Source organism: Kryptolebias marmoratus, linkage group LG22, assembly GCF_001649575.2.
Source record: "Kryptolebias marmoratus isolate JLee-2015 linkage group LG22, ASM164957v2, whole genome shotgun sequence".
Lineage (NCBI taxonomy): Eukaryota > Metazoa > Chordata > Actinopteri > Cyprinodontiformes > Rivulidae > Kryptolebias > Kryptolebias marmoratus.
This window is the reverse complement of record NC_051451.1, coordinates 26,985,216-27,005,788: the sequence shown is the minus strand read 5'-3', so window position 1 is coordinate 27,005,788 and position 20,573 is coordinate 26,985,216. Positions and strand designations below refer to the sequence as shown.

The 20,573-nt window shown below is 39.6% G+C and overlaps 1 protein-coding gene across 4 annotated transcripts in view; it reads right to left on the bottom strand.

The window, feature by feature from the left end:
- The window catches only part of LOC108240697 (arginyl-tRNA--protein transferase 1), a 55,319-nt gene that overhangs the window by 26,638 nt on the left and 8,108 nt on the right, over positions 1–20,573 (bottom strand). Inside the window, exons 6-10 of one of the 4 annotated variants that reach the window (XM_017424372.3) lie at positions 18,775–18,962; positions 14,531–14,659; positions 12,718–12,846; positions 8,149–8,181; positions 1,068–1,249 (exon numbers count right to left, since the gene is read on the bottom strand). In XM_017424372.3, the coding sequence (XP_017279861.1) occupies positions 1,068–1,249; positions 8,149–8,181; positions 12,718–12,846; positions 14,531–14,659; positions 18,775–18,962 (661 nt within the window). The remainder of the gene's footprint in view (positions 1–1,067; positions 1,250–8,148; positions 8,182–12,717; positions 12,847–14,530; positions 14,660–18,774; positions 18,963–20,573) is intronic. The other 3 variants (XM_017424368.3, XM_017424369.3, XM_017424370.3) reach the window with 3 other exon arrangements.

Below are 20,573 nucleotides of genomic sequence, written 5' to 3'. Positions count from 1 at the left end.
GGAACCTGCGGGAAAATAGTCTTGAAACAAATTATTGTAATTATTTTGCAACTTCTCACTAAACCAGAAGCCTGGATTGTGGTGTCAGTAAGTTATTCTGGTTCCTTCTTCGTTACACTTGGACTCAAACTTAAAATAATAAGTGGTGCCAGAATGTACTGTGGATGAACCAAGGAGTTTCTTCTAAATGACTTATCCGTGCTGATTTAGTGGATGATTACATCGACACACACGAACCCATACACTCAAAACTCACAACACTTGCACACACTGAAATTAAAGCAAAGGTTCCCCCAGTCCCCAAATGTGAGCAGAAATATTTTTAAAAGCCTCTCTCACACTATTGAGTTACGTTTCACAGGAAATGCTGAATGAGCACGCCTGTCGAGGATGTGTGTGTTCTCTTATTTCGTCTTGGAGGAGAGAACTGTCATCAGCTGAACCACAAACGCAGCTCTGCCGACACCAATCAAATCTGAAGAAAGACAGCTTTTTTTTCTGACTTTAAATATTATAGTACTTATGGAGTTCTAAAAATAAAACTTGGTTAGAGACTGAGATTAAAACGTCAGAAAGAGAGGAGGTGAGTAAAGAAATGAAACAGGAGAGGGTGAGAAGAGAGGAATAATAAATAAATAAAAAGAGAAGAAGAACCCATGAAGAACTTTTCAAATTAGTTAAATCCTGACACAGTTCTTAAAACTAAAATAAACAGCACACTAGATAACAGGTCAAAGAAGCAGAACAGTAGCTAAAAGCTAAACTCAACAAAACAACAGCTAAGAGGTAAACGTAGAAGAAGGGTGGCTAAAAACTAAAAGAAGTAAAGGAAAGACAAAAATAGAGCCAATCTGCTGAAGAAGAGTTCAAAGAGAACAATATTTATTAAGGAACTGAAGATTTTTCAGTGTATTTCTATGGGAAACTTGTTAATAAAGTGAAATATTTAAAAAAGTATTAACGTTACAAAACCAAAAGTCAAGGCACCCATCTTCTGAGCCGAACGTTTTTGATTTCCAACACATAAAAGCAAAGATCTGACAGAAAACTCAGTTCTCACAACTAACCTGAGAGCAGAGTAGGAACCTAAAGACAGTGATGCGAAGTCTGGATGGTAGTACAGGTACACAGACGACACACAGGTAGGCAAGATGTCGATTACTCCCACCGCCACGATCTGCCCATCCAGCCAATACTGCTGGTGGAAAGAGCCGTAACCCACATCTGGGCCATCTGGAGAATTTTCTGCCTGGGGAAAACACAAAGAGAAAGAAAACAAAAAGCGATACTTGAGTGAAATAAAGTTTGTGTTTAACAGTGGAATGAAAACATGAAAGCTTGGTGTTTATCGGGGACAATTTCTTTCACTGAACCAGTGCTTTAGTCCTGTATATACATCGGTACACTTAGACACAAACACATCTGTGGAACGGTGGAGCTTCCCTGCCTGGCCTCACGCATTATGTGTGGGTGTGTACAGTAGCCTCACATTCAGCCAGCTAATGGCTCCCAAATGTGGAGTGAAAGACGGAGCAAGGGTGGCGGTGGTGGGGAACTAACCACAGAAACTCTCCGGGAGAGGGCTTTTTAATAAAAAGAACCTGCGTGAGCAAAATCCAGTTCGCCGTGCGGCGGTGGAGAGGTGCCAGGCTTTCTCCTGTGTGTCTGGGTCTGCTCATTCCATGTGGCATGAAAGAATGTGGGTGTAGGTGTGCACCCCCGATATTGAGTCTATCCCATTAACAAAACACTGAAGTTTTTGACAGACACAGTGTTTCTCATGCTGGGTTTTTCAGTCGAGCTATTTTACTGCTTTTATCCCAGAGGCTTAAGTGTAGAGGCTTGGGGTTGGGGTTAAAAGTCAGCTTATAAGGTAGGGTATTGGTTTATATTTGTGTGTGTCTTGCCTCCGTGCAGCAGTAACAGGATCCCGGTCCTTCAGCAACATTCATCTGGACACAGTTAAGCCGTGCAGACACTGGTAGCTATCACAACACTGGAAGAAAGCTAGGCGGGTCGTCTGGTGAACCACGGAGCTCACACTGACCAAATTAAAACTGACCAAAGAGAAACAAGGCACACACATTCCCTGCAAATCTGTGACCCCCAGAGGGCTGAGGGTTTTAAAAACAAAGCTGTATCACACAAAGTCTGGCCTTTAAACACACAGGTTGGACTGTGAACAGTGGGGTGGGAAGGAGGAGATGAAATTGTTTAAATGGAGCTCCACATTAAAGGCTCTTTAACTTGATTTGTGGTTCTGTGTTTGCTCAAATGTACACTTAACTGCCAAACCTGTGTGACTCAGATTCTGTCATCTTTACTTGTCCAAGTCTCTCCATGTGCAGCCCACATTTTTGTCCCATTTGAAAAGTGGCACCAAACACACAGCAAATAAAAAGATTATGCTATTTAAACTATGAACAGACTAAAAAAAAACTACAAAGGACATTGTTTTTTTTGAGGAAATACTATAAGAGAAGAACCAGATTTTAATAATTTGTCAGTCAGAGACCACAAGGACAAAAAACCGTCAGATTCCTGGTGGGAAATCATTTAAACTTCTTTTCTTGACAGCTGACAAACCAGTGCATGATTGCCACGGGTCACAAAGCAACATGTGAGAGGTCTTGGGATGATTTCCAGAAATCGAATGAGATTGAAAGATGACAACTAACGGCACGTTTTTCTAGTAATGTTTGTACACTTCAACCAGCAATAGTTGGGGCCGCAAGACTCTGATACTGTTATTTTGTGTTTCATGAACTAAATAAAAGGTTTGGGAAGCACTTCTCTTAACCCCTGAGCAGAAAGCAGCGGTGCAGGTGATCGAAAAGGTCCAAATGGCTGGTGGACGCAGAGAAACATGTTCAGTCTTTAGGGCATGAGATGTTGGTTACTGTCTGCCCGACTGGCAGATAACACAAGGTTGAATGAATATTTACTTAGTGGGCAGCTGGAGATGCACCGACACCGGCCTGTATCTCACTGGGCTGCGACTGTCAGCTACAAACTGCAAACAGCATTTGTGAGAGTTTCCAAAATGTCTCGAAATGTTTCCTTGTGTGAGTCTCAGGGCCTCGCTCTTCTATTCCTGGAAGTTGGAACAGATTTTGAACTGCTCTCAAAGTTCTTGTGAGCATCTGGAACCAGCCTCAAACCCTTTTCAATTTAGTTTCTGTGAGTCAGAAACAAAAACCAAAACAAAAGAATCTGCAAGAATGTTGCCTGAATGTCATGTTTATTTATAGTTACATACATTCACAAATATATTGCAAATCAGCATGATTCCAAATGAAAATTTGTGTATTTTCTTGCAGTTTTGTGTGAACTAGTCGCCAACAGATGCAGCCCGATGAGATACAAGCTTTAGCTCAGTGGTTCCTAAACCTTTTAGGTCTTGACCCATAAAATAACAGTGGTGGAGATTTGTGACCCCAACTATTGCTAATCGAAGTGAACAACATTGCTATAAAACTCATTACAACTAATTTTATTATCAATTTATGACTCCCATTTTACTTTCTTGTAACATTTATGCCAAAAACCACACAATATATAATCATTTTTAAGCTTAGTTTGAATCCTGGAGATCATCTCAGGACCACACATTGCTATTTTATGATGCATAGTGGGGTCCTTACGCCACTATTTTAGAGTACCACCATTTCTCATAAACCTGCTGGTACGCAGCATCAGTGTGACCAACTGTGAGCCGATACTGATTCATATAAACTGGTAGAAGTCGTATGTTGGGGAGCTAATCCTGACTGTAACCATCAGCTGAAAACAGGAAGTGCTGGTCGCAGGTAACAGTCATTTAACGTGGGTCAGTATGTCTGCGTGCCCATGGCCGGGGGAACCGTCTGTGTGAGCAGCAGCCTGTTATTTCTTGGCACCGGTTCCCCCAAGAACACTGGAGCCTTTGTAAGAGGCCCCCATTCTGTCATTTAGGAGTTGTAAGTAAAAGGAAAGTGCACGAGGGGATTTCACTTACCCCACTTCAGCCGCAGACGCTCAAGTACGACGGCATGAATGCGAACGCTGCGGTAATGGCTTTCTTGTCTGAGTTTGCAGGTTTGTTTGGAAGCTCGACCCCTGCCCACGTCTGATCTGACTGACCTGTGCAGCACCTCGAACGACAGCCTAATGGTTGTGTCCTCGACACCGTGACAACAATCTCAACATTCGCCTGGAAAACTTCAAACCACCCCAGAGCTTCCACAGTAGCCCCAAATCGCTCACACATGGCCTGAACACAGGGCCATGTGAGCAGCGTGTGCACAGGTTGGTGTTTTTTTTGGTTTTTTTAACCTCGGGGTTATAAATTAGTCAAACTTTGTTGAAAGAAACCACTATATAAAACTGTGTGTGTGTATTTTAATACTTTAGTAGCTGTCTTTAAAGAAACTTAAGAGTACAGACTTTACTTACAAAGTGTAAGACAAGTACAAAAACTCATAAATTCTAAATATAATAAAATATCTTACTCAATAAAGTCATGATTATAACCAGAGATCGACACAGTTTTTTATGGCCGATGCAAAACAGATTGTTTTTATATTTTAAAATATAAAATATAATAACTGCTTAACTTAAATAAACATATTTATTTGCTTTAAGAAGAAATAATATATTAAAATTGGGGGGGGGGGGTATTGTCTGATAAAAATTACCACCAAATATGCATCATTCATTAACCAAATACTAAATAATTTGTAATAAATGAACAAAATCAGAAGAGTCAAGTTTTGTTGCCAACAATTAAAAAAGGAGAGGAACATTTGCTGTTTTAGAAACACAATTTCTGCAAAAACCCTGATGAGTTTGAGTTAAATTTACCCCAAATGCTAATCAAAAACACTGAAAAATCGCTTATTGTTGAATATATGAAAATCACTGCCCATTCCTATTGTGGATATACATTCAATAAACTGTCCCATGGTTTGTGAGATACTTTGCTAACAGATAAAAAAGCAGGAAAATACATGATCACCCATTTTTCATGGCAATAGATAGAAAGCCTGATGAGTTGATTCTGACTTTCAGTTATTAATGAGTCAATATCTGTGATTATCCAACACAGATAAAGTTCCTCTTCACCAAACTATAAAGTAAAACTTTCCACTCTGTAACTTTTCTTGTGTTTGAGAAGATTTCAGTGAACAAAGGATGAGCCTTTATGTTTGAATTCATGAAAAGCTAAATCATGATTCTGGCGCTGAGCTGCAACAGATGTTAAACTAATATTTCAGCCTCTCCATCTTTCATCCACACAAGAAGAGCAGCTCCCAACTAAAGAATGAAAAGTTTCATTTAAAAGGTTTAATGTTGATTTCTAAAATACCCTGGAACAAAAACAACATATTTCTAAAACAGTGATCAGCCCTAACTGGGCTGCGACTGTCTGAGACTAGTTTACGACTCAAAATTACGATTAAAATCAGAAACTTTTCTCAGTGTTTGAGGCGGGCGACCCATTTTTCACAGCCATTTTATGAAAATCATGACCTATTTTTGTGTGAATAGCTTGTAAAACTGTATTTTAAGTTGAGTTTAAATGCCCACCAACCTTGGAAGACGCCACCATGTTTATGATTTATTTTGCTGGAGTACAAATTTTGAACCAGTTTACAAACCTGGACATTCAGGGCTGTAGCTTCGGATTATTTCTATCACAAGTCGTCAAAATACATCTCTAGTGCTCTAGGAACTAAATTAAAGGAAGTCAGAGATGACTATTTTGAGAGAAAATTTGTTGGACGAATGTTTTAAACGTGTTCAAAACTTAAGCAACAGGATTAATTAAGTCTCTACGACCCGTGAAGAAATTAGGAAACGCAGGAGACGTTTTTGAATGCGTCATGAATGCAGTTTGAAAACTAGAGGCCAAAAATCACAGCTCAGTGAGATACTGGCTTTACTTACTGACAAGATAGAAAAACTAGAAAAGAAAAATGTATTCAGATGGGAGAAGTGTACGAATGCTCCACAACTTCTAGAAATCGACAAATAAGAGGCTGAACTCAACATGACTCCTGATCATTATATTTTAAGCACTGATGTCCCACAGTAGCTCAATTAGCACAAAAATGTTTCGTTTCTATGCGTAAATGTACTGGAAACTAAAAAAAAACCAGAGGAAAAGGATCCAGGTGACATTAATTACCTGAATTTTAGCATGAATCCTCTGCAATTTTGGTGAAATGGAACTCAGCGACAAACAAACACGCAGGACAGCTGCAGCTGAATCTGTGAGCGTGCAGTTTGCATACACTCCTATAAATTCAGGCTTACATGTGAGCCGAAGCGAACTGCTTGCTAGTCCATGCGGTGAGTGCCTGTCTCTGTGTGTGTTTGCCTCTAATGGCACTCTGATTGGAGACAGATGGAGAACAACACGCAGAGCGGGCCAGATTTTGATGCAAAGTAATTCAGCACTTGGGAGAGAGACAGGAGACAAAAAAAAAAAAGTTGATCGTTGAAAAGAATAAAAAGCAGTTTTGCAAGAAGACGCGAAATGAAAAGAAGATGGTCACCTAAACCAATGTGAGGGGAGACAGTAAAAGCAGAAAAATATGTTCGGCAGCGCGCCACAGTGTGAACACGTACGTACATGTGTGTGTGAGTGTGTGTGTGCTGAACTGTGTAATTCAGCATGCCTGGTCGCCAGCTTTGACGAGGTGATAAAAGCTTGTTTCCTATAAACACTAATGACGTTCATTAGTGAAGACCTGAGGGGGCCCAATGGGCAAAACTGAGTGACTGTGTTTGTGTCAGTCAGTCTGAATGTGCCTCTGGATCTCAAACCTATTAAAGTGGCTGTAAAATGTGCTCATCTTGGGTCTAACGTTTGATGTAATTGTTCTGACCCAACGAGGCCACTGGGGTTTCTGAAGGATGTCGCTCTCCAGAGGCCTCGTGCACAAAAAAAAGTGTTGTAACAGTTTCTAACCGGCAATAAAAAGTGCAACCCATTCACTTATTCTGGTCTTAATATCTCTAACATCATTTATGTCTCACAGTTCTGTTTCGTCATCTTAAATCAGTCAGTGTCCCACATTTTGGTTGGAATTTTCCATATTCCCTGCTGCACACAGCAAAAAGCCTAAATAAGCAATAAGCTTTAAAAAAGAAAGGATTCTGCATCACGATGCCATCTAAATGTTTGACGAGACGCCCTTTAAACAGGTAATGTTAAATTTATTTGTTTGCACATCTGTACATCAGAGATAATTTAATCAATAACTTGTGAAGTGGTTTGAAGATTATGAGTCGGACTTAAACAGCAGCAGCTGGCCGAGTGGTTCAAGTGGGTTACTTCCTGTTTTGTTGCTGCTTAAATACAGTTTCACAGAGCGCCTCTGTGAAGTTATGTCAATAAACACATGTTGGAAATGCCTCAGCCTCAGAAGTGAATCCCAGAGAATCACACATGTGGGGCAGATTTGCATCTTTTTGCATATTTAAATGGAGGCGAGTCATTTTCACGTTAATCGGGAAGCAAGGAAATTCGTTTGGATTTATGCGAACGCACAGTTTCATACAGATGGATTGTTTGTGCGTACATCCGTTTCTCGATTTAAGGAAATCCACAGACGTTTTGGAACATGAGGCTGCTGTGCTGCCTGCCTTCACCTCACTCAGCGACGATAACAAAAACTAAACAAAGCTGAAATATAAATCGTCTTCATGCAAATAATCGAGACATGAGTAGCCGTCAGATGCTGTCAAAGCCAGAGGAAATACTGCTCTGAGCCCGTATGTTCAACATAGCTGTAAAACAATCTGGACACCACATTTCACCGTATTCCTTCCTTTTACTTTAGCACGGCTAAATTAAAAGTCCTCCAATATGAAACAACCCCCCTTTTTTGAATCCCTCAGCTGCACTCAATCCAGCTGAAGGGCTCTTCAAAGATCAGACGGGGGAGTGTGTGTGGGCCAGGGGAACCAGTGTGTAGGCATTTCATTTTCAGGGTGACAAATGAACATTATTCAAATAATTATTAGGACTTCTATGACAGTAGCATTCTCGTGAAGACCTCCTGTTTGGAGTAAACATTTAAAGTTAACACATATGGCTGAACAAAGACAATAAAAACAAGGTTTTGACTCAACTGTCAACAAGTCAGCGGAAATACATACCTCTAGAGGTGAATCACAGAGAAATCTCCGGAACTGTGAAGAGAAGAAAAAGGGATGTTAGTGCTCTGGGTCGCCAACTCTTTTCAATAGGCATAAATGAAAACCATACACATCTCCTTTGCTTTCCTATATAGTTTATCTCTTCCATTTCTCCTGGCTTAGGCGTCACACAGCCCTCCATTCACCGAGGGCATAAAAAGAAGGAGCTTATTTACTCAAACGAAAACATTTACCCTCTCAGCTGAGGACAGAGAGGCAGCTAAAATAAGCACCAGAGCCAATGTCAAAAGTCTATCTCTCAACACAGCAGACATCACTTACCAGGGGACATTGTGCGTGGAAAAATAAAGCTTTCAGCTATTATCTACACCGTTTCCTGTGCTCCTTGTTAGCTGCATAGTTGAGGACGGTGTGTTTACAGATGTGCTTGAACCGCAGGGCAGGACAAAAAATGCGGCCCACTACATTGTTTAAGATTAAAACGGCTTAGAAACGGAAATCAGAACAAACTCAACCTTCTTTTTTTTGGTTCAAATGGTATTTCATAAATAAAGTCATGCTCTATATTTGTAGATGTGTTTAACTTTGTGTCTACTTCAGCTGTTTCTGTTGGTAAACAAACTTTGCTTATAAATTTCTAATTTAAGGACACATTAACCATGAATATGAGAAAAATATTGGGTGAATTTTGTTTCTTATTTTATGATTTTTATGGGGTTTTTTGACCAGTCTTCATGACATTGCATTGAGTACCTTTAAAAGATGCAGGGTTGTACAGTTTCTTGTCACAAATATCCCACAGAGATATCAGCCCAACAGTGAATGGAAAGCGAGGTTGGTATACATGCATATATTTTATTAGGTATTCCTAGTGAGTCAGCAATGATCTCGGCTCATAAAAAAAGTGCTCGTCAAGTTGACAGTGAGACGTAATTTTCCACTTCAGCCTCTGCGGTGACTACTGCTCTACCAGCAAAGCCTCCTGATGTGCAGCGTAGCTGAGGGGCACAAATGGAAGTTTTGTTCAAAACTAAAACATGCACACAAAAGCTAAAGAGTTTACCAACAGAACAAACAGCTGCAGCGATTAGATGACATCATTTATTGGGGTCTAACAACATTGCTGACTGCTGTGTGTGTGTGAGTGTGCAAGTGAGAATCCCAAAATTACCTTGCGGTAAAATGCTGCACTATTTAGTCAGCTAATTTAAACTTTTATGCACTTGAATGTTTTAATGCATACAAATGTGCTCTTGGAAATGTGCGTCAGCTCCGAACACTCACTCGTCTGGGTTCCTTCTAATCATCCTTCACCACATGGCCCTGTAAAAACTAACGCAGACCTGAACCCATTTAGTCACAACCACCGCAAAAGATGGGCTCAGATGTGAAAGCAAAGCCAGTCGGCATGAAGATAACAGAAGCGACTTGTGCAGCTGTTTCTTCTCCGACCATCTCTGATAAAACAGCGGATAAAGCGCCGCATTAAAACAGATGATCCGAGGAAGTTTTTGGAACATTTTCACGTGCAACACATGGAGTCTATCTCTCCAACTACTCTCCCTTTCTTACAGTAAACACCCATCTGTGCACAATTAAGGCGTGCAAGCAGCCGTCACACACACACACATTTAAACTTATATCAGCTTCAGCCTAATTGCTACTTAGACTTCTCATTATTGTGATCTTTGCTCACACAAACTGCTCAACTTGTTTGAGTAACATTGTTGCCTGTTTTGTTGCTTTAAAACGTTGTACTCTTTGCATAAATTATTCTAATTTTAATCAGTTTTTAGGAGAATGTATTAAACAGCTGCAGAAAAAATATAGACTCTACTTCTAATTGACCTTAGCCTAAACAAAAATGGCTGTGCTTTAGTCAAGTTTACAGATTTTTAGCCAAATTTGTGAGTCATCCTCAACAGATACTTGAAGTCCTACCAGATCATGAGACTGAAGATAACAGTTTTTAAGTTTGGATCATTTCTAAACATAAAATGATCTCAGTTTAAATCTCGGCCATCGAAGGCAGCAGACGATATGCTTTCCTTTTCCCAAACATTTCGTTTTTCCAAAAGTTTTGATTTACAACAAAAACAGTTTTAGCAGGAATTGTTTTCCTGAAAATGATTACCACATGTGTAGGTAGTGAGAGTTATGGCTCAGCACAACAGTAAAGACCAATAAGTGTGTGTGTGTGTGTGTGTGTGTGTAAATAATTACTACTATGTGGTTCAACTCTGTCACGAAACTGATATTAGACAAAAGGAGAACTGTTTCTGGCTGCCAGGAAATGTATACATCCTTAAACAAACACAGCATTTGCCCCATTAGGGTGTTATAAAAGCTGATTATTGAACAATCTTGGCACGCTAAGTTCAACTGTAACAACACACAATTTCTCTTATTGTGTGGCTCAGAAACAGGCTGATGCTAATCCAGATCCTGCCCCATAATAATAATACCGTAATGGGTTAATAAATACCTCCACAGTTACTAAATGACCGGACTTTATAGGTAGGTGTAGGCACCAACATGCACCATCAATACATGAACACTGTGTAACCTTTTACTTTATTAATGACACATATTTCAGAAAAAGGATGTTTAAAAGCTTCACAGAAGAAAACAACAGGTTAGCCTGTTTGAGTGGGAACAATTAGGCCTCAATTAGCACAAATTTAAAAAACAATTTTAAAGGAACTGATGCAAAACACTGTTTCTGTGTCCTGACTAGACAAAATATTACAGGAGTTAAACTGAATAAAAACAGCACAACTAAAGGATTATTTAATCTTACAATCCCTCTGATTTAGTGTGACGTAAACAGCAAAGACTTTCAAAGTCTTTCAGGCTTTCCTTTAAAAGTAATTAACCCAACTTTAACTCACCTTGTGCTTTTATACAACACTACATTCACCAAGTATCCAGCATGGAAAACCAACTAAATTAGAAAATAAAAAAAAATCTGAAGACTCAACAGACAGCACAGTTAGAAGTGCAGCTCCACACCTTTATAATAATATATATATAATTTGGGGGATTTTATTTTAGGTGTCATTCCTCAACTATCCAATTACTCCCAGTTATTACCCTGAGCTGCAGCTCCGCACACAAACCCACGCTTCCTTTTAACACAGCCGCTCTTATGGCACCAGGAAAAAAATCTGCCACAGTCTGCCCAATCTAACAGCTTTCATTATTTATTAATTACCTTACTTTTACAAGCTGGAGAGGTTAATAAATTCACTGCAGCCTGCTGGCAGAAGTGTGGAGGAGGCTATTTTTCCAGTCCGAAGGGACAAAAGGCTCACTCAGGCCGTCCAGGATTTCTGCATCCTCACTCGACTTTATAAATGTTTCGTATAAAATGAGGAAACAAATGAGGCTATACATACTGCATATTTTAAAATACAATAGTCTGTGTGTTCTAATGGTTGTTTTATATTAGCTTAATTGATTTTTTGGGTTTGAACCTCACATTCAGGTTCGTTACTGAACAGTACTTCAGTGTTAAAACACGATATAAAACAGCGTTAGTGTTCGAACAACTAGGCTAACAAACAAAAACAGAAGAATGCTGAAGTGCTTCAGAGCTCGCAATGATCCTCTGACAGACCATGGAGGAAAATTAATAAAAGGAATAGTTCAGATTTTGTGAAGTGGAGTTAGAAATAACAAATATCTTACCTATCACAAATAGCTCTTTGAACAACTTGAGTTTGGAGACAGTTATTATTTTAGGTTTTTAGACCTGGACAAGTTTTCTGTCATAAGGAGAGGTCTGGAAGTTACAGAAACTAAACTTAGATTGTTGAAATGAAGCAGAACGCATTAAATGCATGACGGACGCCTTCCTCATATCCGTTTCAAAACACAAAGAATGAACTCCTCTTTGGGATTGACTATTTTTAAACTAAATGCAAAGTTGCTGTGCTTCCCTCTGCAATAAATCTGTTTGTTGTTGTTTGATCCAACGATTGGGTGGTCTCACAGACCATATTTCATCACTCCATCACATCATGGAGCCTTCAAAGCCAGCTTACCTTTTCACAGCCGTTTCAGCTGTGTTACTACCTCACTCCGCAGCACAAAGAAGCAGCAGGGGTGGGCCGACTGCGACCCCCCTCACCACCTCGCTTCATTCAGAAATCACACCGAGGCGACCAGAGGTGCCTGGTGAAAGAGCCTTGTGGCTATTTTAAGAGAAAACATGCTGCACAGATTTTTAGAATATGTTGAAAACTCAAGCAAGAAGGCTGCGTCTCACACGAGGAAACTGAAAACCGCTGCAAAGGTTTGAGACATGAACGTCGCTGCCAACTACTCGCACTGGCTTACAATATTAATTAACTCCATTTCAAAAGATATGGACTATTCCTTTACTGTGCAATTATTATTTACAGCTAAAACTGGGGGTGAGACAATATGGTGAAAAGAGCCTTTTGCTGTTTCCCAGTTTAAGGTAACATCTTTAAAGTTCTTGTTTATTTCAAAAGTCCAAATATATATAAAAAATCAAATAAAGCATGAAGCTGCAACAAGTGTAGAATAATAACCATGCAGTACCTCACGCTCACTACATTCGCTGGGGTCGTCGCCGTGAATGGCCATCTGGTAGCGGGCGTACAGCGCCACCGACTGCTGATAGGACGCCGCGAACTGAGGGTCCTCAAAGTTCACCGGCACTAACCTCACCTTCAAGCACAAGGTGTGGAGGAGAGGAGGTGCAAGGGCATTTGTGAAGGTTTGAAATGAATGGACGGCGAGTAGTTAGGAAATAGAGCGAAACGAAGGGAGGAAGAGAAATCAAAAATTGGGTATGCAAGTTCATTCAGGTGGTAGAGCAGACATCAGTCTCCTCGATCTTCATACAAGCTGGTAACACAGCCGGTTTGTTATGTTTTACATTTTGACATCTGTAACCAAACATTTAGATTCTTGGAGACTGATGGGAAACTTGAGGATGAGGCTAGTGCACTGCCCAGATTTCACCACAAATCACTTGGAGCGAGTTCGCAATTCATCTCTCAACACGATGTCAGGGAGCGTCCTGAAACCCTCAACTCGGAATAAATCATCGAAGAAACAAATTCTCAAGCTTCCTTTAAAAAAGGGAAACGCTGTTCGAATGTCTGCAGACAAAAACAGAAAAACCCTTTCCTCTCTGCTTCTCTGATATTTATAAGAGACACCCGCCCAGACATGCAGGATTTTTGCGACAGAAGGTGATAATGAAGACGAAAACAAGGTAAAAGTGTTCCTCAGACAAAAACAGGCCAAAGTTAATCTGACCAGCTGACCAACGAACGACTCAAACACCCGGAGAAACACCGCTCTCAACCGTGGCGTATGGAAACAATTTCCTCTAAATTTATTTTATTTTTGACTCACATTGATACACAAACTCTCCTATTTGTAGTTTCTTTCTTTTCATAAGGAGATGTTGGACTTATTTTCAAAACAAATGCAAAAAGGATAATTACACTGACTCTAGTTTCAAACTTTGTCAGAGTTACAAAAAGAAAGAATAATAAAACCCAATAGATCTTTATTGTGTTGAGTCAAAATTCACACTTTCCTTGTTTTTCATCGTTATGTTTTTTTACAATCTAATTCCTTCTGAATACTTTTGCCTGTTTTAGCCGTTCATATATCAAAACATTCGGCTCGTTCAGGAGATGGCTGCTGTGGCTTTTGGTTTTTGTAACTTTTAGACTTTTCAAAATATTTAACTTTATTTACAAATATTTTCCCATAGAAATACATGGAGATCTCTTAGGAAATCTTCTTCAACAAACTGGCTCTGTCTTTTTATGCTACTTTTAGCTTTAAGCTAGTCTTTTGCTACTTTAAGCTTTTAGCTACCATTCTGCCACATTTAGCTCTTAGCTAGTCTTTTGCTGCTTTTACCATGTAGCTAACCTTTTGTTGTTTTTAGCTAATGTTTTGCAACCATTAACTTCTATCTACTGTTTTTGCTATATTTAGTTTTTAGATAGCTTTTTCCTACTTTTAGCTGCCATTTTTTTTATTTTTAGCTGGCATTTTGGTTCTTTTAGCTAGTATTATGCTCTTTTTAGCTTTTAGCTTTAACAGATCAGTTTCAACTTCTTTAGCAACATTCAGCTCTCGCTCTCTCTTAATAATGATAACCTTATTTATTGTTTATTAAACAATAAGAGAAAAGGAACATCTTTTATCTGTGGTGCTTTTGTTCCTAAAAAAACCCAAACTTGTTTTTTTTATTTAATATGTTTTAACTGAATGATCAGAGCAAGAGAACACAAGCTTTGATGTAACCGAAGGTACCCAGATTTGTTGACCCTCTTCCTCCCTCTCTGGGATGAAGAGGGCCGACCTATGCCCCCCACCCTCTGACCTGGCTCTCGGAGGGTTTGCTAGGAGGATCCTTGTGAATGGCCATCTGGTAGAGTTTGTACACCTGGTAGGAGGCGTCGAAAGAGTCTTTGAACTGCGGGCAAGGGGGTTTGGAGCGCACTAGCCTCACCTTCAAAAAGAATACGGGCAGACAAGAGTTATTAACAACATGAAAGAGGACTCAAAGCAATATAAGTGGTGAAACAAAATGTAATCAGAAAAGAAATTTAAGTGTGAAGATTGTGAGTGAAGAGAGGAAAGGACCAACGAAACCTATTGTAGCCAAGTGGTTAAAAATTTAAAACATTTAAATCAAAATTTGACCTAAAATAGGTGTTTGTTTTAAACAGCAGCTGCTGTTTTTATTTTTAAATGTAGCATGATGGAAAATAAAGAACAATAAGACAATAGGTTGAGTTATGTCCATATCCCATAATTGTAGGCTTGGATTTACAACCCCAATTCCAAAAGAGTTTTGAGACTTATAAAAATAGAATGCAATGATTTGCAAATCTAAAAAAAATCCATATTTTATTCACAGTAGCACTTAGTAAACACATTAAATGTTTAAAGAAACAAAAAAAATGACCACTGTTTGGAAAATAAATGGTAATTTATTTAAAAGTTGGACAGTGGCAACAAAAGGCTGTAAAGTAAGTGGCACAAATAAAAACCAGCCAGAGGAGCATTTTACAACTAATTAGATTAATTGGCAACAGGTCAGTGAGAGGACTGGATATAAAAAGAACATTTTAGAGACCCTGAAGCTCTTAGAAGTAAATATGGGCAGAGGTTCAGCGGTTACACAATTTCCCAACTTTTTCAGAATTAGGGTTGTATTTGTAGACGATGAGACAACGAAATAAAGATCGCTAGCCTCTTTATTTAAATGCAGCATTGTAAAAAGTAACGTTTTATAGGCAGGTGTAAAACAAATGCTGTAAATAAAAATGCTTTTACAAACAATAATTAGGTTTCTGTTTGTATTTGCTCGGCATTAACGTCACAATTAATCCTGACCAAGTCCTCAACTCTTAGGTTTCTGTGCTTCGTTCAACCGCTTGGCCTGGTTTCCATCATCAGCATGTAAGAAATACTGGACTCCAAAGGGCGGAGAACAGCGCCTCCACAGGATGATCCCAGTTCAAGTGCTGCGGTACGTTCAAATATTCCTTTTTCTAATACTGACAACAAAAAAATCAGTTAATTCATGCTTAAAAGAAAGGTCATGTAACCCCAGGATTGTGTGCAGAGGAGTACACTTAAAGCCCCACATCCTTAGTGCACAAACTCTGGTTCCAAAAATACAAAATGGCAGCTCCTGTAAACCAGTTTCTGCTGGTTTTATTTCCCAACAAGGAGAGAAGGCAGGGAGAGTCGGTCTAGTATTTCCTTTTATCGATGGTTTCCATGTTGGAGGTGTCTTCATGGCTGCATTTCTTCAATGAAGACCTTATGGCCAAAACCTGGCAGCTGAAGGCACCGATGGATAATTTCTGATTTTTAAAGGATCTAAGAAAGATGGGTCTTTCATCAAGTTTCCTTCGCCGGCCACTACATCTATAGTCCTCAACGTTGGTAATTTCTTTGTATTTCTTCATTGAGCCACAGAAAATCTTAAAACCCAGAGTCTGCTTTGAAATCTTCACCTGATAGAGATCCTATGACATGAAGCCATCTTCTCCAACCTCACCTTGGTAACAGGGTTTGGCTGCTCCTCACCCAGTTTAAAGCCTCCACACAGATGGTTCTGTTTCAGGTAATGACTGTGTAACCATTAAAATGCATATTTGTGTCTTAAATTACAGCATTTTATTTCCACACCTGCCCAAAACTTTTACACAGTATTCTGCTTGTTTCAGTGACTTCACCGTGTTTTCCAAGAGCAAAATTTCACTATTTTACCAAGAATATTTTATGTAGCAGAGCTTTAAACTAATATGTGCCTTAAATAAACTATATTGCACCAATAATTTAGTTTGTAATTTGAGTAGATTTCATGCTGGATTTGTATGTTTGAGTAGAGCCATCATCCTATGCAGTAAATGTGTAATTTCTATTTTTTTTTTTTTAACCCAGGCTTTTATTCAGATCACGTTCACAAAGAGTAAAAGCATCTGCATAATTTCCACATCCACAAAACCTATTATGACCTTGGCAAACCACACATTCAACCTACTTTAGGCCAGCTGCACTCGAGCGTTCAGACCCGTGTTTCAACTTCCTGGTCAAATGCTGACAGGCTGGTTTGTCAGCGGAATAATAACAAGCGAAGTTTGACCAGTTTATCACTAACATATGATGCCATGTATGTGTCCTGGAAATGTACAGAATGTGATTAACGAAGTTGCGCTCTTTAGCACCGCCATTTGAACAGGAGTTTTATCATGATGTAATGTGTACTACCAGGCAGTTTTTATCATCACAAAACTGTAAGCTGCTGCAGAGGGTCCAGGAGGACCCTCGTGGACTGGTACAGACAATAAAAATGATGTCAAACAGGCCTCACAGTAAGCTGGAACAGAAACCATTAACTGTCTTAGATGTCATTTTCCCATCCAGTCCATGCCTCATTAACAAGCTGACATTGTCAGGTCTCTAATACTGTTGGTCTAGAGCTACTAATTTAGCCTGAACTGAGAGAATCAGGAAAGGACTTTGGAAAAGAAAATCATCTGGGTGTTACTACTGTGACACAAACCGAGAGTTTTAAACTTCCTCATCCTGTGGCTCCCCCTTTTAATTAAGCGCCTGTTTGGTTGGAGGCTTTTGTTGGCCACAGCGGCTGAGCCATATGAATCTGTCGGAAGACCAGGATACAGAACTGAACTTGAGGTTTGTTTAACTTGGATTTAAGACAGACTCTCTCTTATGAACACTTGGTACTGCATACTTCAGTCAAACCAAAACACTGGGCCTCGTAGAAAAAAAAGGGGGAGAATCTTAAACTTTCGATGTTTCTTTTATTTCGATGTTATTTCAAAAACATAGTTTTAACGTATTAAAACCTTGTTGATACAATTAGCTTGTAGTAGAGTGTGGACAGCATGAAAATATAGTTTCTAATCCTCACAAAGAAGTTTAACACAAACCAATCTAACACGTATATCCCTGAGACTCAAGAAGATTTCAAGAGAGCAGAAGCATAAAGGAGACAACTGTTTACCAGATCGCTGCCATTTCTAAAAACAGATTTAAAAGGAAATCCTATGAAATTTCAACAACACTGCAGAGACAGTGACCTGAGTGGAACAGTTCCACACTTCCCTGTGGAGCCTGAAAGATCAGTGAGATGTCATCATACTGAACCCTGGTGGTGGCGAATAAAACCCTCGCTGCAGCCGAGACCCGGACAGAAAACCCTGCTGGGTACCAAACTACAAAAAAGGATTTATTACGGATTTATAAGCAGTTTTTTTTTTATAAGTTTGGAAAGACTTTAATCACATTATTATTAAGCATTTACAGAAAACACTGTTGATACTTTGAAGTATTTCTATTTGCAACGATAAAAAACTGTACTTTTATTCCTTCAGGTAAACATCATTTGCTCAGCTTATTACTTGTATTTTTCTAAATTATGAAAAAAATAAAAGGTTAACAGCAAGACTGAAGAGTACAGAAAGATGTTGACTCGCTGTTTAGCAAGAAATGAGTCCGTATTCTCATTTTTATCTCATGCACTAACTGTCTATTAATGGTTTAATGAGTGTTTGCAGCTTCATTAATGAATGCATTATGAACTATTTATTAGATGCAAAGTAAAACTTTGTAAATTTAAATGATTCTTGCAAGCAAAGATGTCCGTCTCTTGTCTCAGGGGCCCAGAAACTAGGAACAGGCTGGTTCTCCACCACAAATCCTGCTCAAAACCCAAGAAGGACACTATTCTGCCAACCTCAGCTCGAAGCCTTCACCAGAGATCTGCTCCTTTCCAAAAAGTTTGTTTCTACGTCTTTTCTTTAATGGCTGATCTTGGTGCTGTGGTTTTACTGCCATCAAACGGGTCATCGGTTTATGTGGTGCATGCCTGACATTTGGTTGAATTCAAACCAAGAATATGTGGTTTTTCCTCCCCTCGGTTTTGGTCAGCTATCCTTTTTCACATTTAAACACATGGTGAAGTCACTGTAGCTGTGGAAGACCACTCTCAGCAAACTCCACAAACATAATGGAGATAAAACCAGCCGAAAAGATTTCAGAAAGCGACCAAAGAAGATTTTAAAGATGATTATTTGTACTCACCTCAAAGCGATGAGGGGTATTATTCCCCAGTGACTCATTGATGAACTCCTCCAGGGATTTGGGTTGGTTGGCTTTTGTAGCAGACACCCCATCAGCTTGTTGTCTGATCTTTTCTTTTAGAAGATGTCGCTCCTTCCGCACGTCTTTGGCCTTCCTACACGGCGGACGGCTCAGATCAGCTCCCATTCCTGCACACAAAGGTGGAAACAGATTGTTGGGATGGGCGTCAAAACTTTCCAAAGGGTTCAGGATTTTCTGAACAAGTCCAGGTGAAAAACACTGATGAGACGAGGCAGATAACTGTTCAATGATGGGGTAGACATGTATCAGTCTTCTGTACAAACTGAACCTTAGATTATCATTTCTGATGGTATTTCTCCAGTGTTTAACCATGTTTACAGTAATTTTTTGTCCCATGCTCTTGAAACATGTTACCTATTTATTTAGGGTTACCATAGCCTAAAGCAGGGGTGGACAATCCTGGTCCTCGAGGGTCACTATCCTGCAGGTTTTACTTGTTCCTCTGCTCCAACACACCTGATTTGAATCAATGGGTGATTAACAGGCTTCTGCAGAACATAGAGAGGTGATTTAACCATGAATCAGGTGTGTTGGAGCAGGGAAACAAGTAAAACCTGCAGGATAGTGGCCCCCGAGGACCAGGATTGGACACCCCTGGCCTAAATGGAGTTCTATGGACATCATTGTCTACTAAAAAGCACTTTAAACTAGCATACTTATGTCCAGGGATGAGATGTGAGCTGTCCTTTGTTTGTTTGTTTGGTATGTTCTACAGTACCAACCTCTAGCACAGGTCTGAGGAGATTTTCATTATTTTACAAATATTCTTCACATAGAAATACATTCAAATCTCTTCAATTCCTTCAAAAACACTGTTTTCTTTCCAATCTGCTTGGGCACACTGGCTCTATTTTTGTCTTTTAGCAACCCTTTTGGTACTTTTAGCTTTTACTTTTGCTGATTTTAGCTGGCTTGTGTTTTGCATGTTTTAGCTTGTAGCTAGTGTGCTGCATCTTTCTGCTATAACTCAGTTTTAGCTTTTTCTTTCTGCATTTTCTCTGCAGTTTCATAGAAAATACATTTCCTCTAGTTTATATTTATAACAGAACCAAAAGCCATAATACACAACATGAAGTTAGAACTGAAAACAGCTGTTTTCTTGTTGTGGATTTGAGGTTGTTCTCATTTAAGAAGACTAGAAAGTTTTTGTCTGAAGCAACCCAATCTCTCAGCATTTCTCCCTTCAATCCCCCTCCTTGTCCTCTCTCTGCTCGTTCGCCTCCTCCCCAACCAGCACAACTTGTTGAGCTCTTGCCAAACCCTCCAGGTCTCCGGGCATCCCATGTCAACAGTTTACACCCCCACATCCTGTTTGGAGCAATAAGGAAGCGATAGCTGTTTCCTGCTTGCACTACTGCCAGCTGCCACCATCAGCTCACAGACTAATGTTCCCCTCTCGTGACGTCGCAGGGAAGAGGAGGACGTCTCATCTTGACACATGGAGAAGAAAAACGTGGTCCTGGCCCAGATTTACTGGCAGACTTTCACTTAACCCAAGGTTTTTCGATTATTAACTTCACGTAGACTGAATCCATTAAACATTAAAAATAGACCTGAATAAACTTTCCAATATATGCTTGACCTTAAAGATTTGTAGTCTTGGGAGAGAGGAGTCGAGCTTTCTCTGACACTCTTTCCATGAGACTTTAGTTCTTTAATTACACAAACTTTCCCTCCTCGTGTCACACAGCAGTACTCCTGAGGACCGCATACACAGC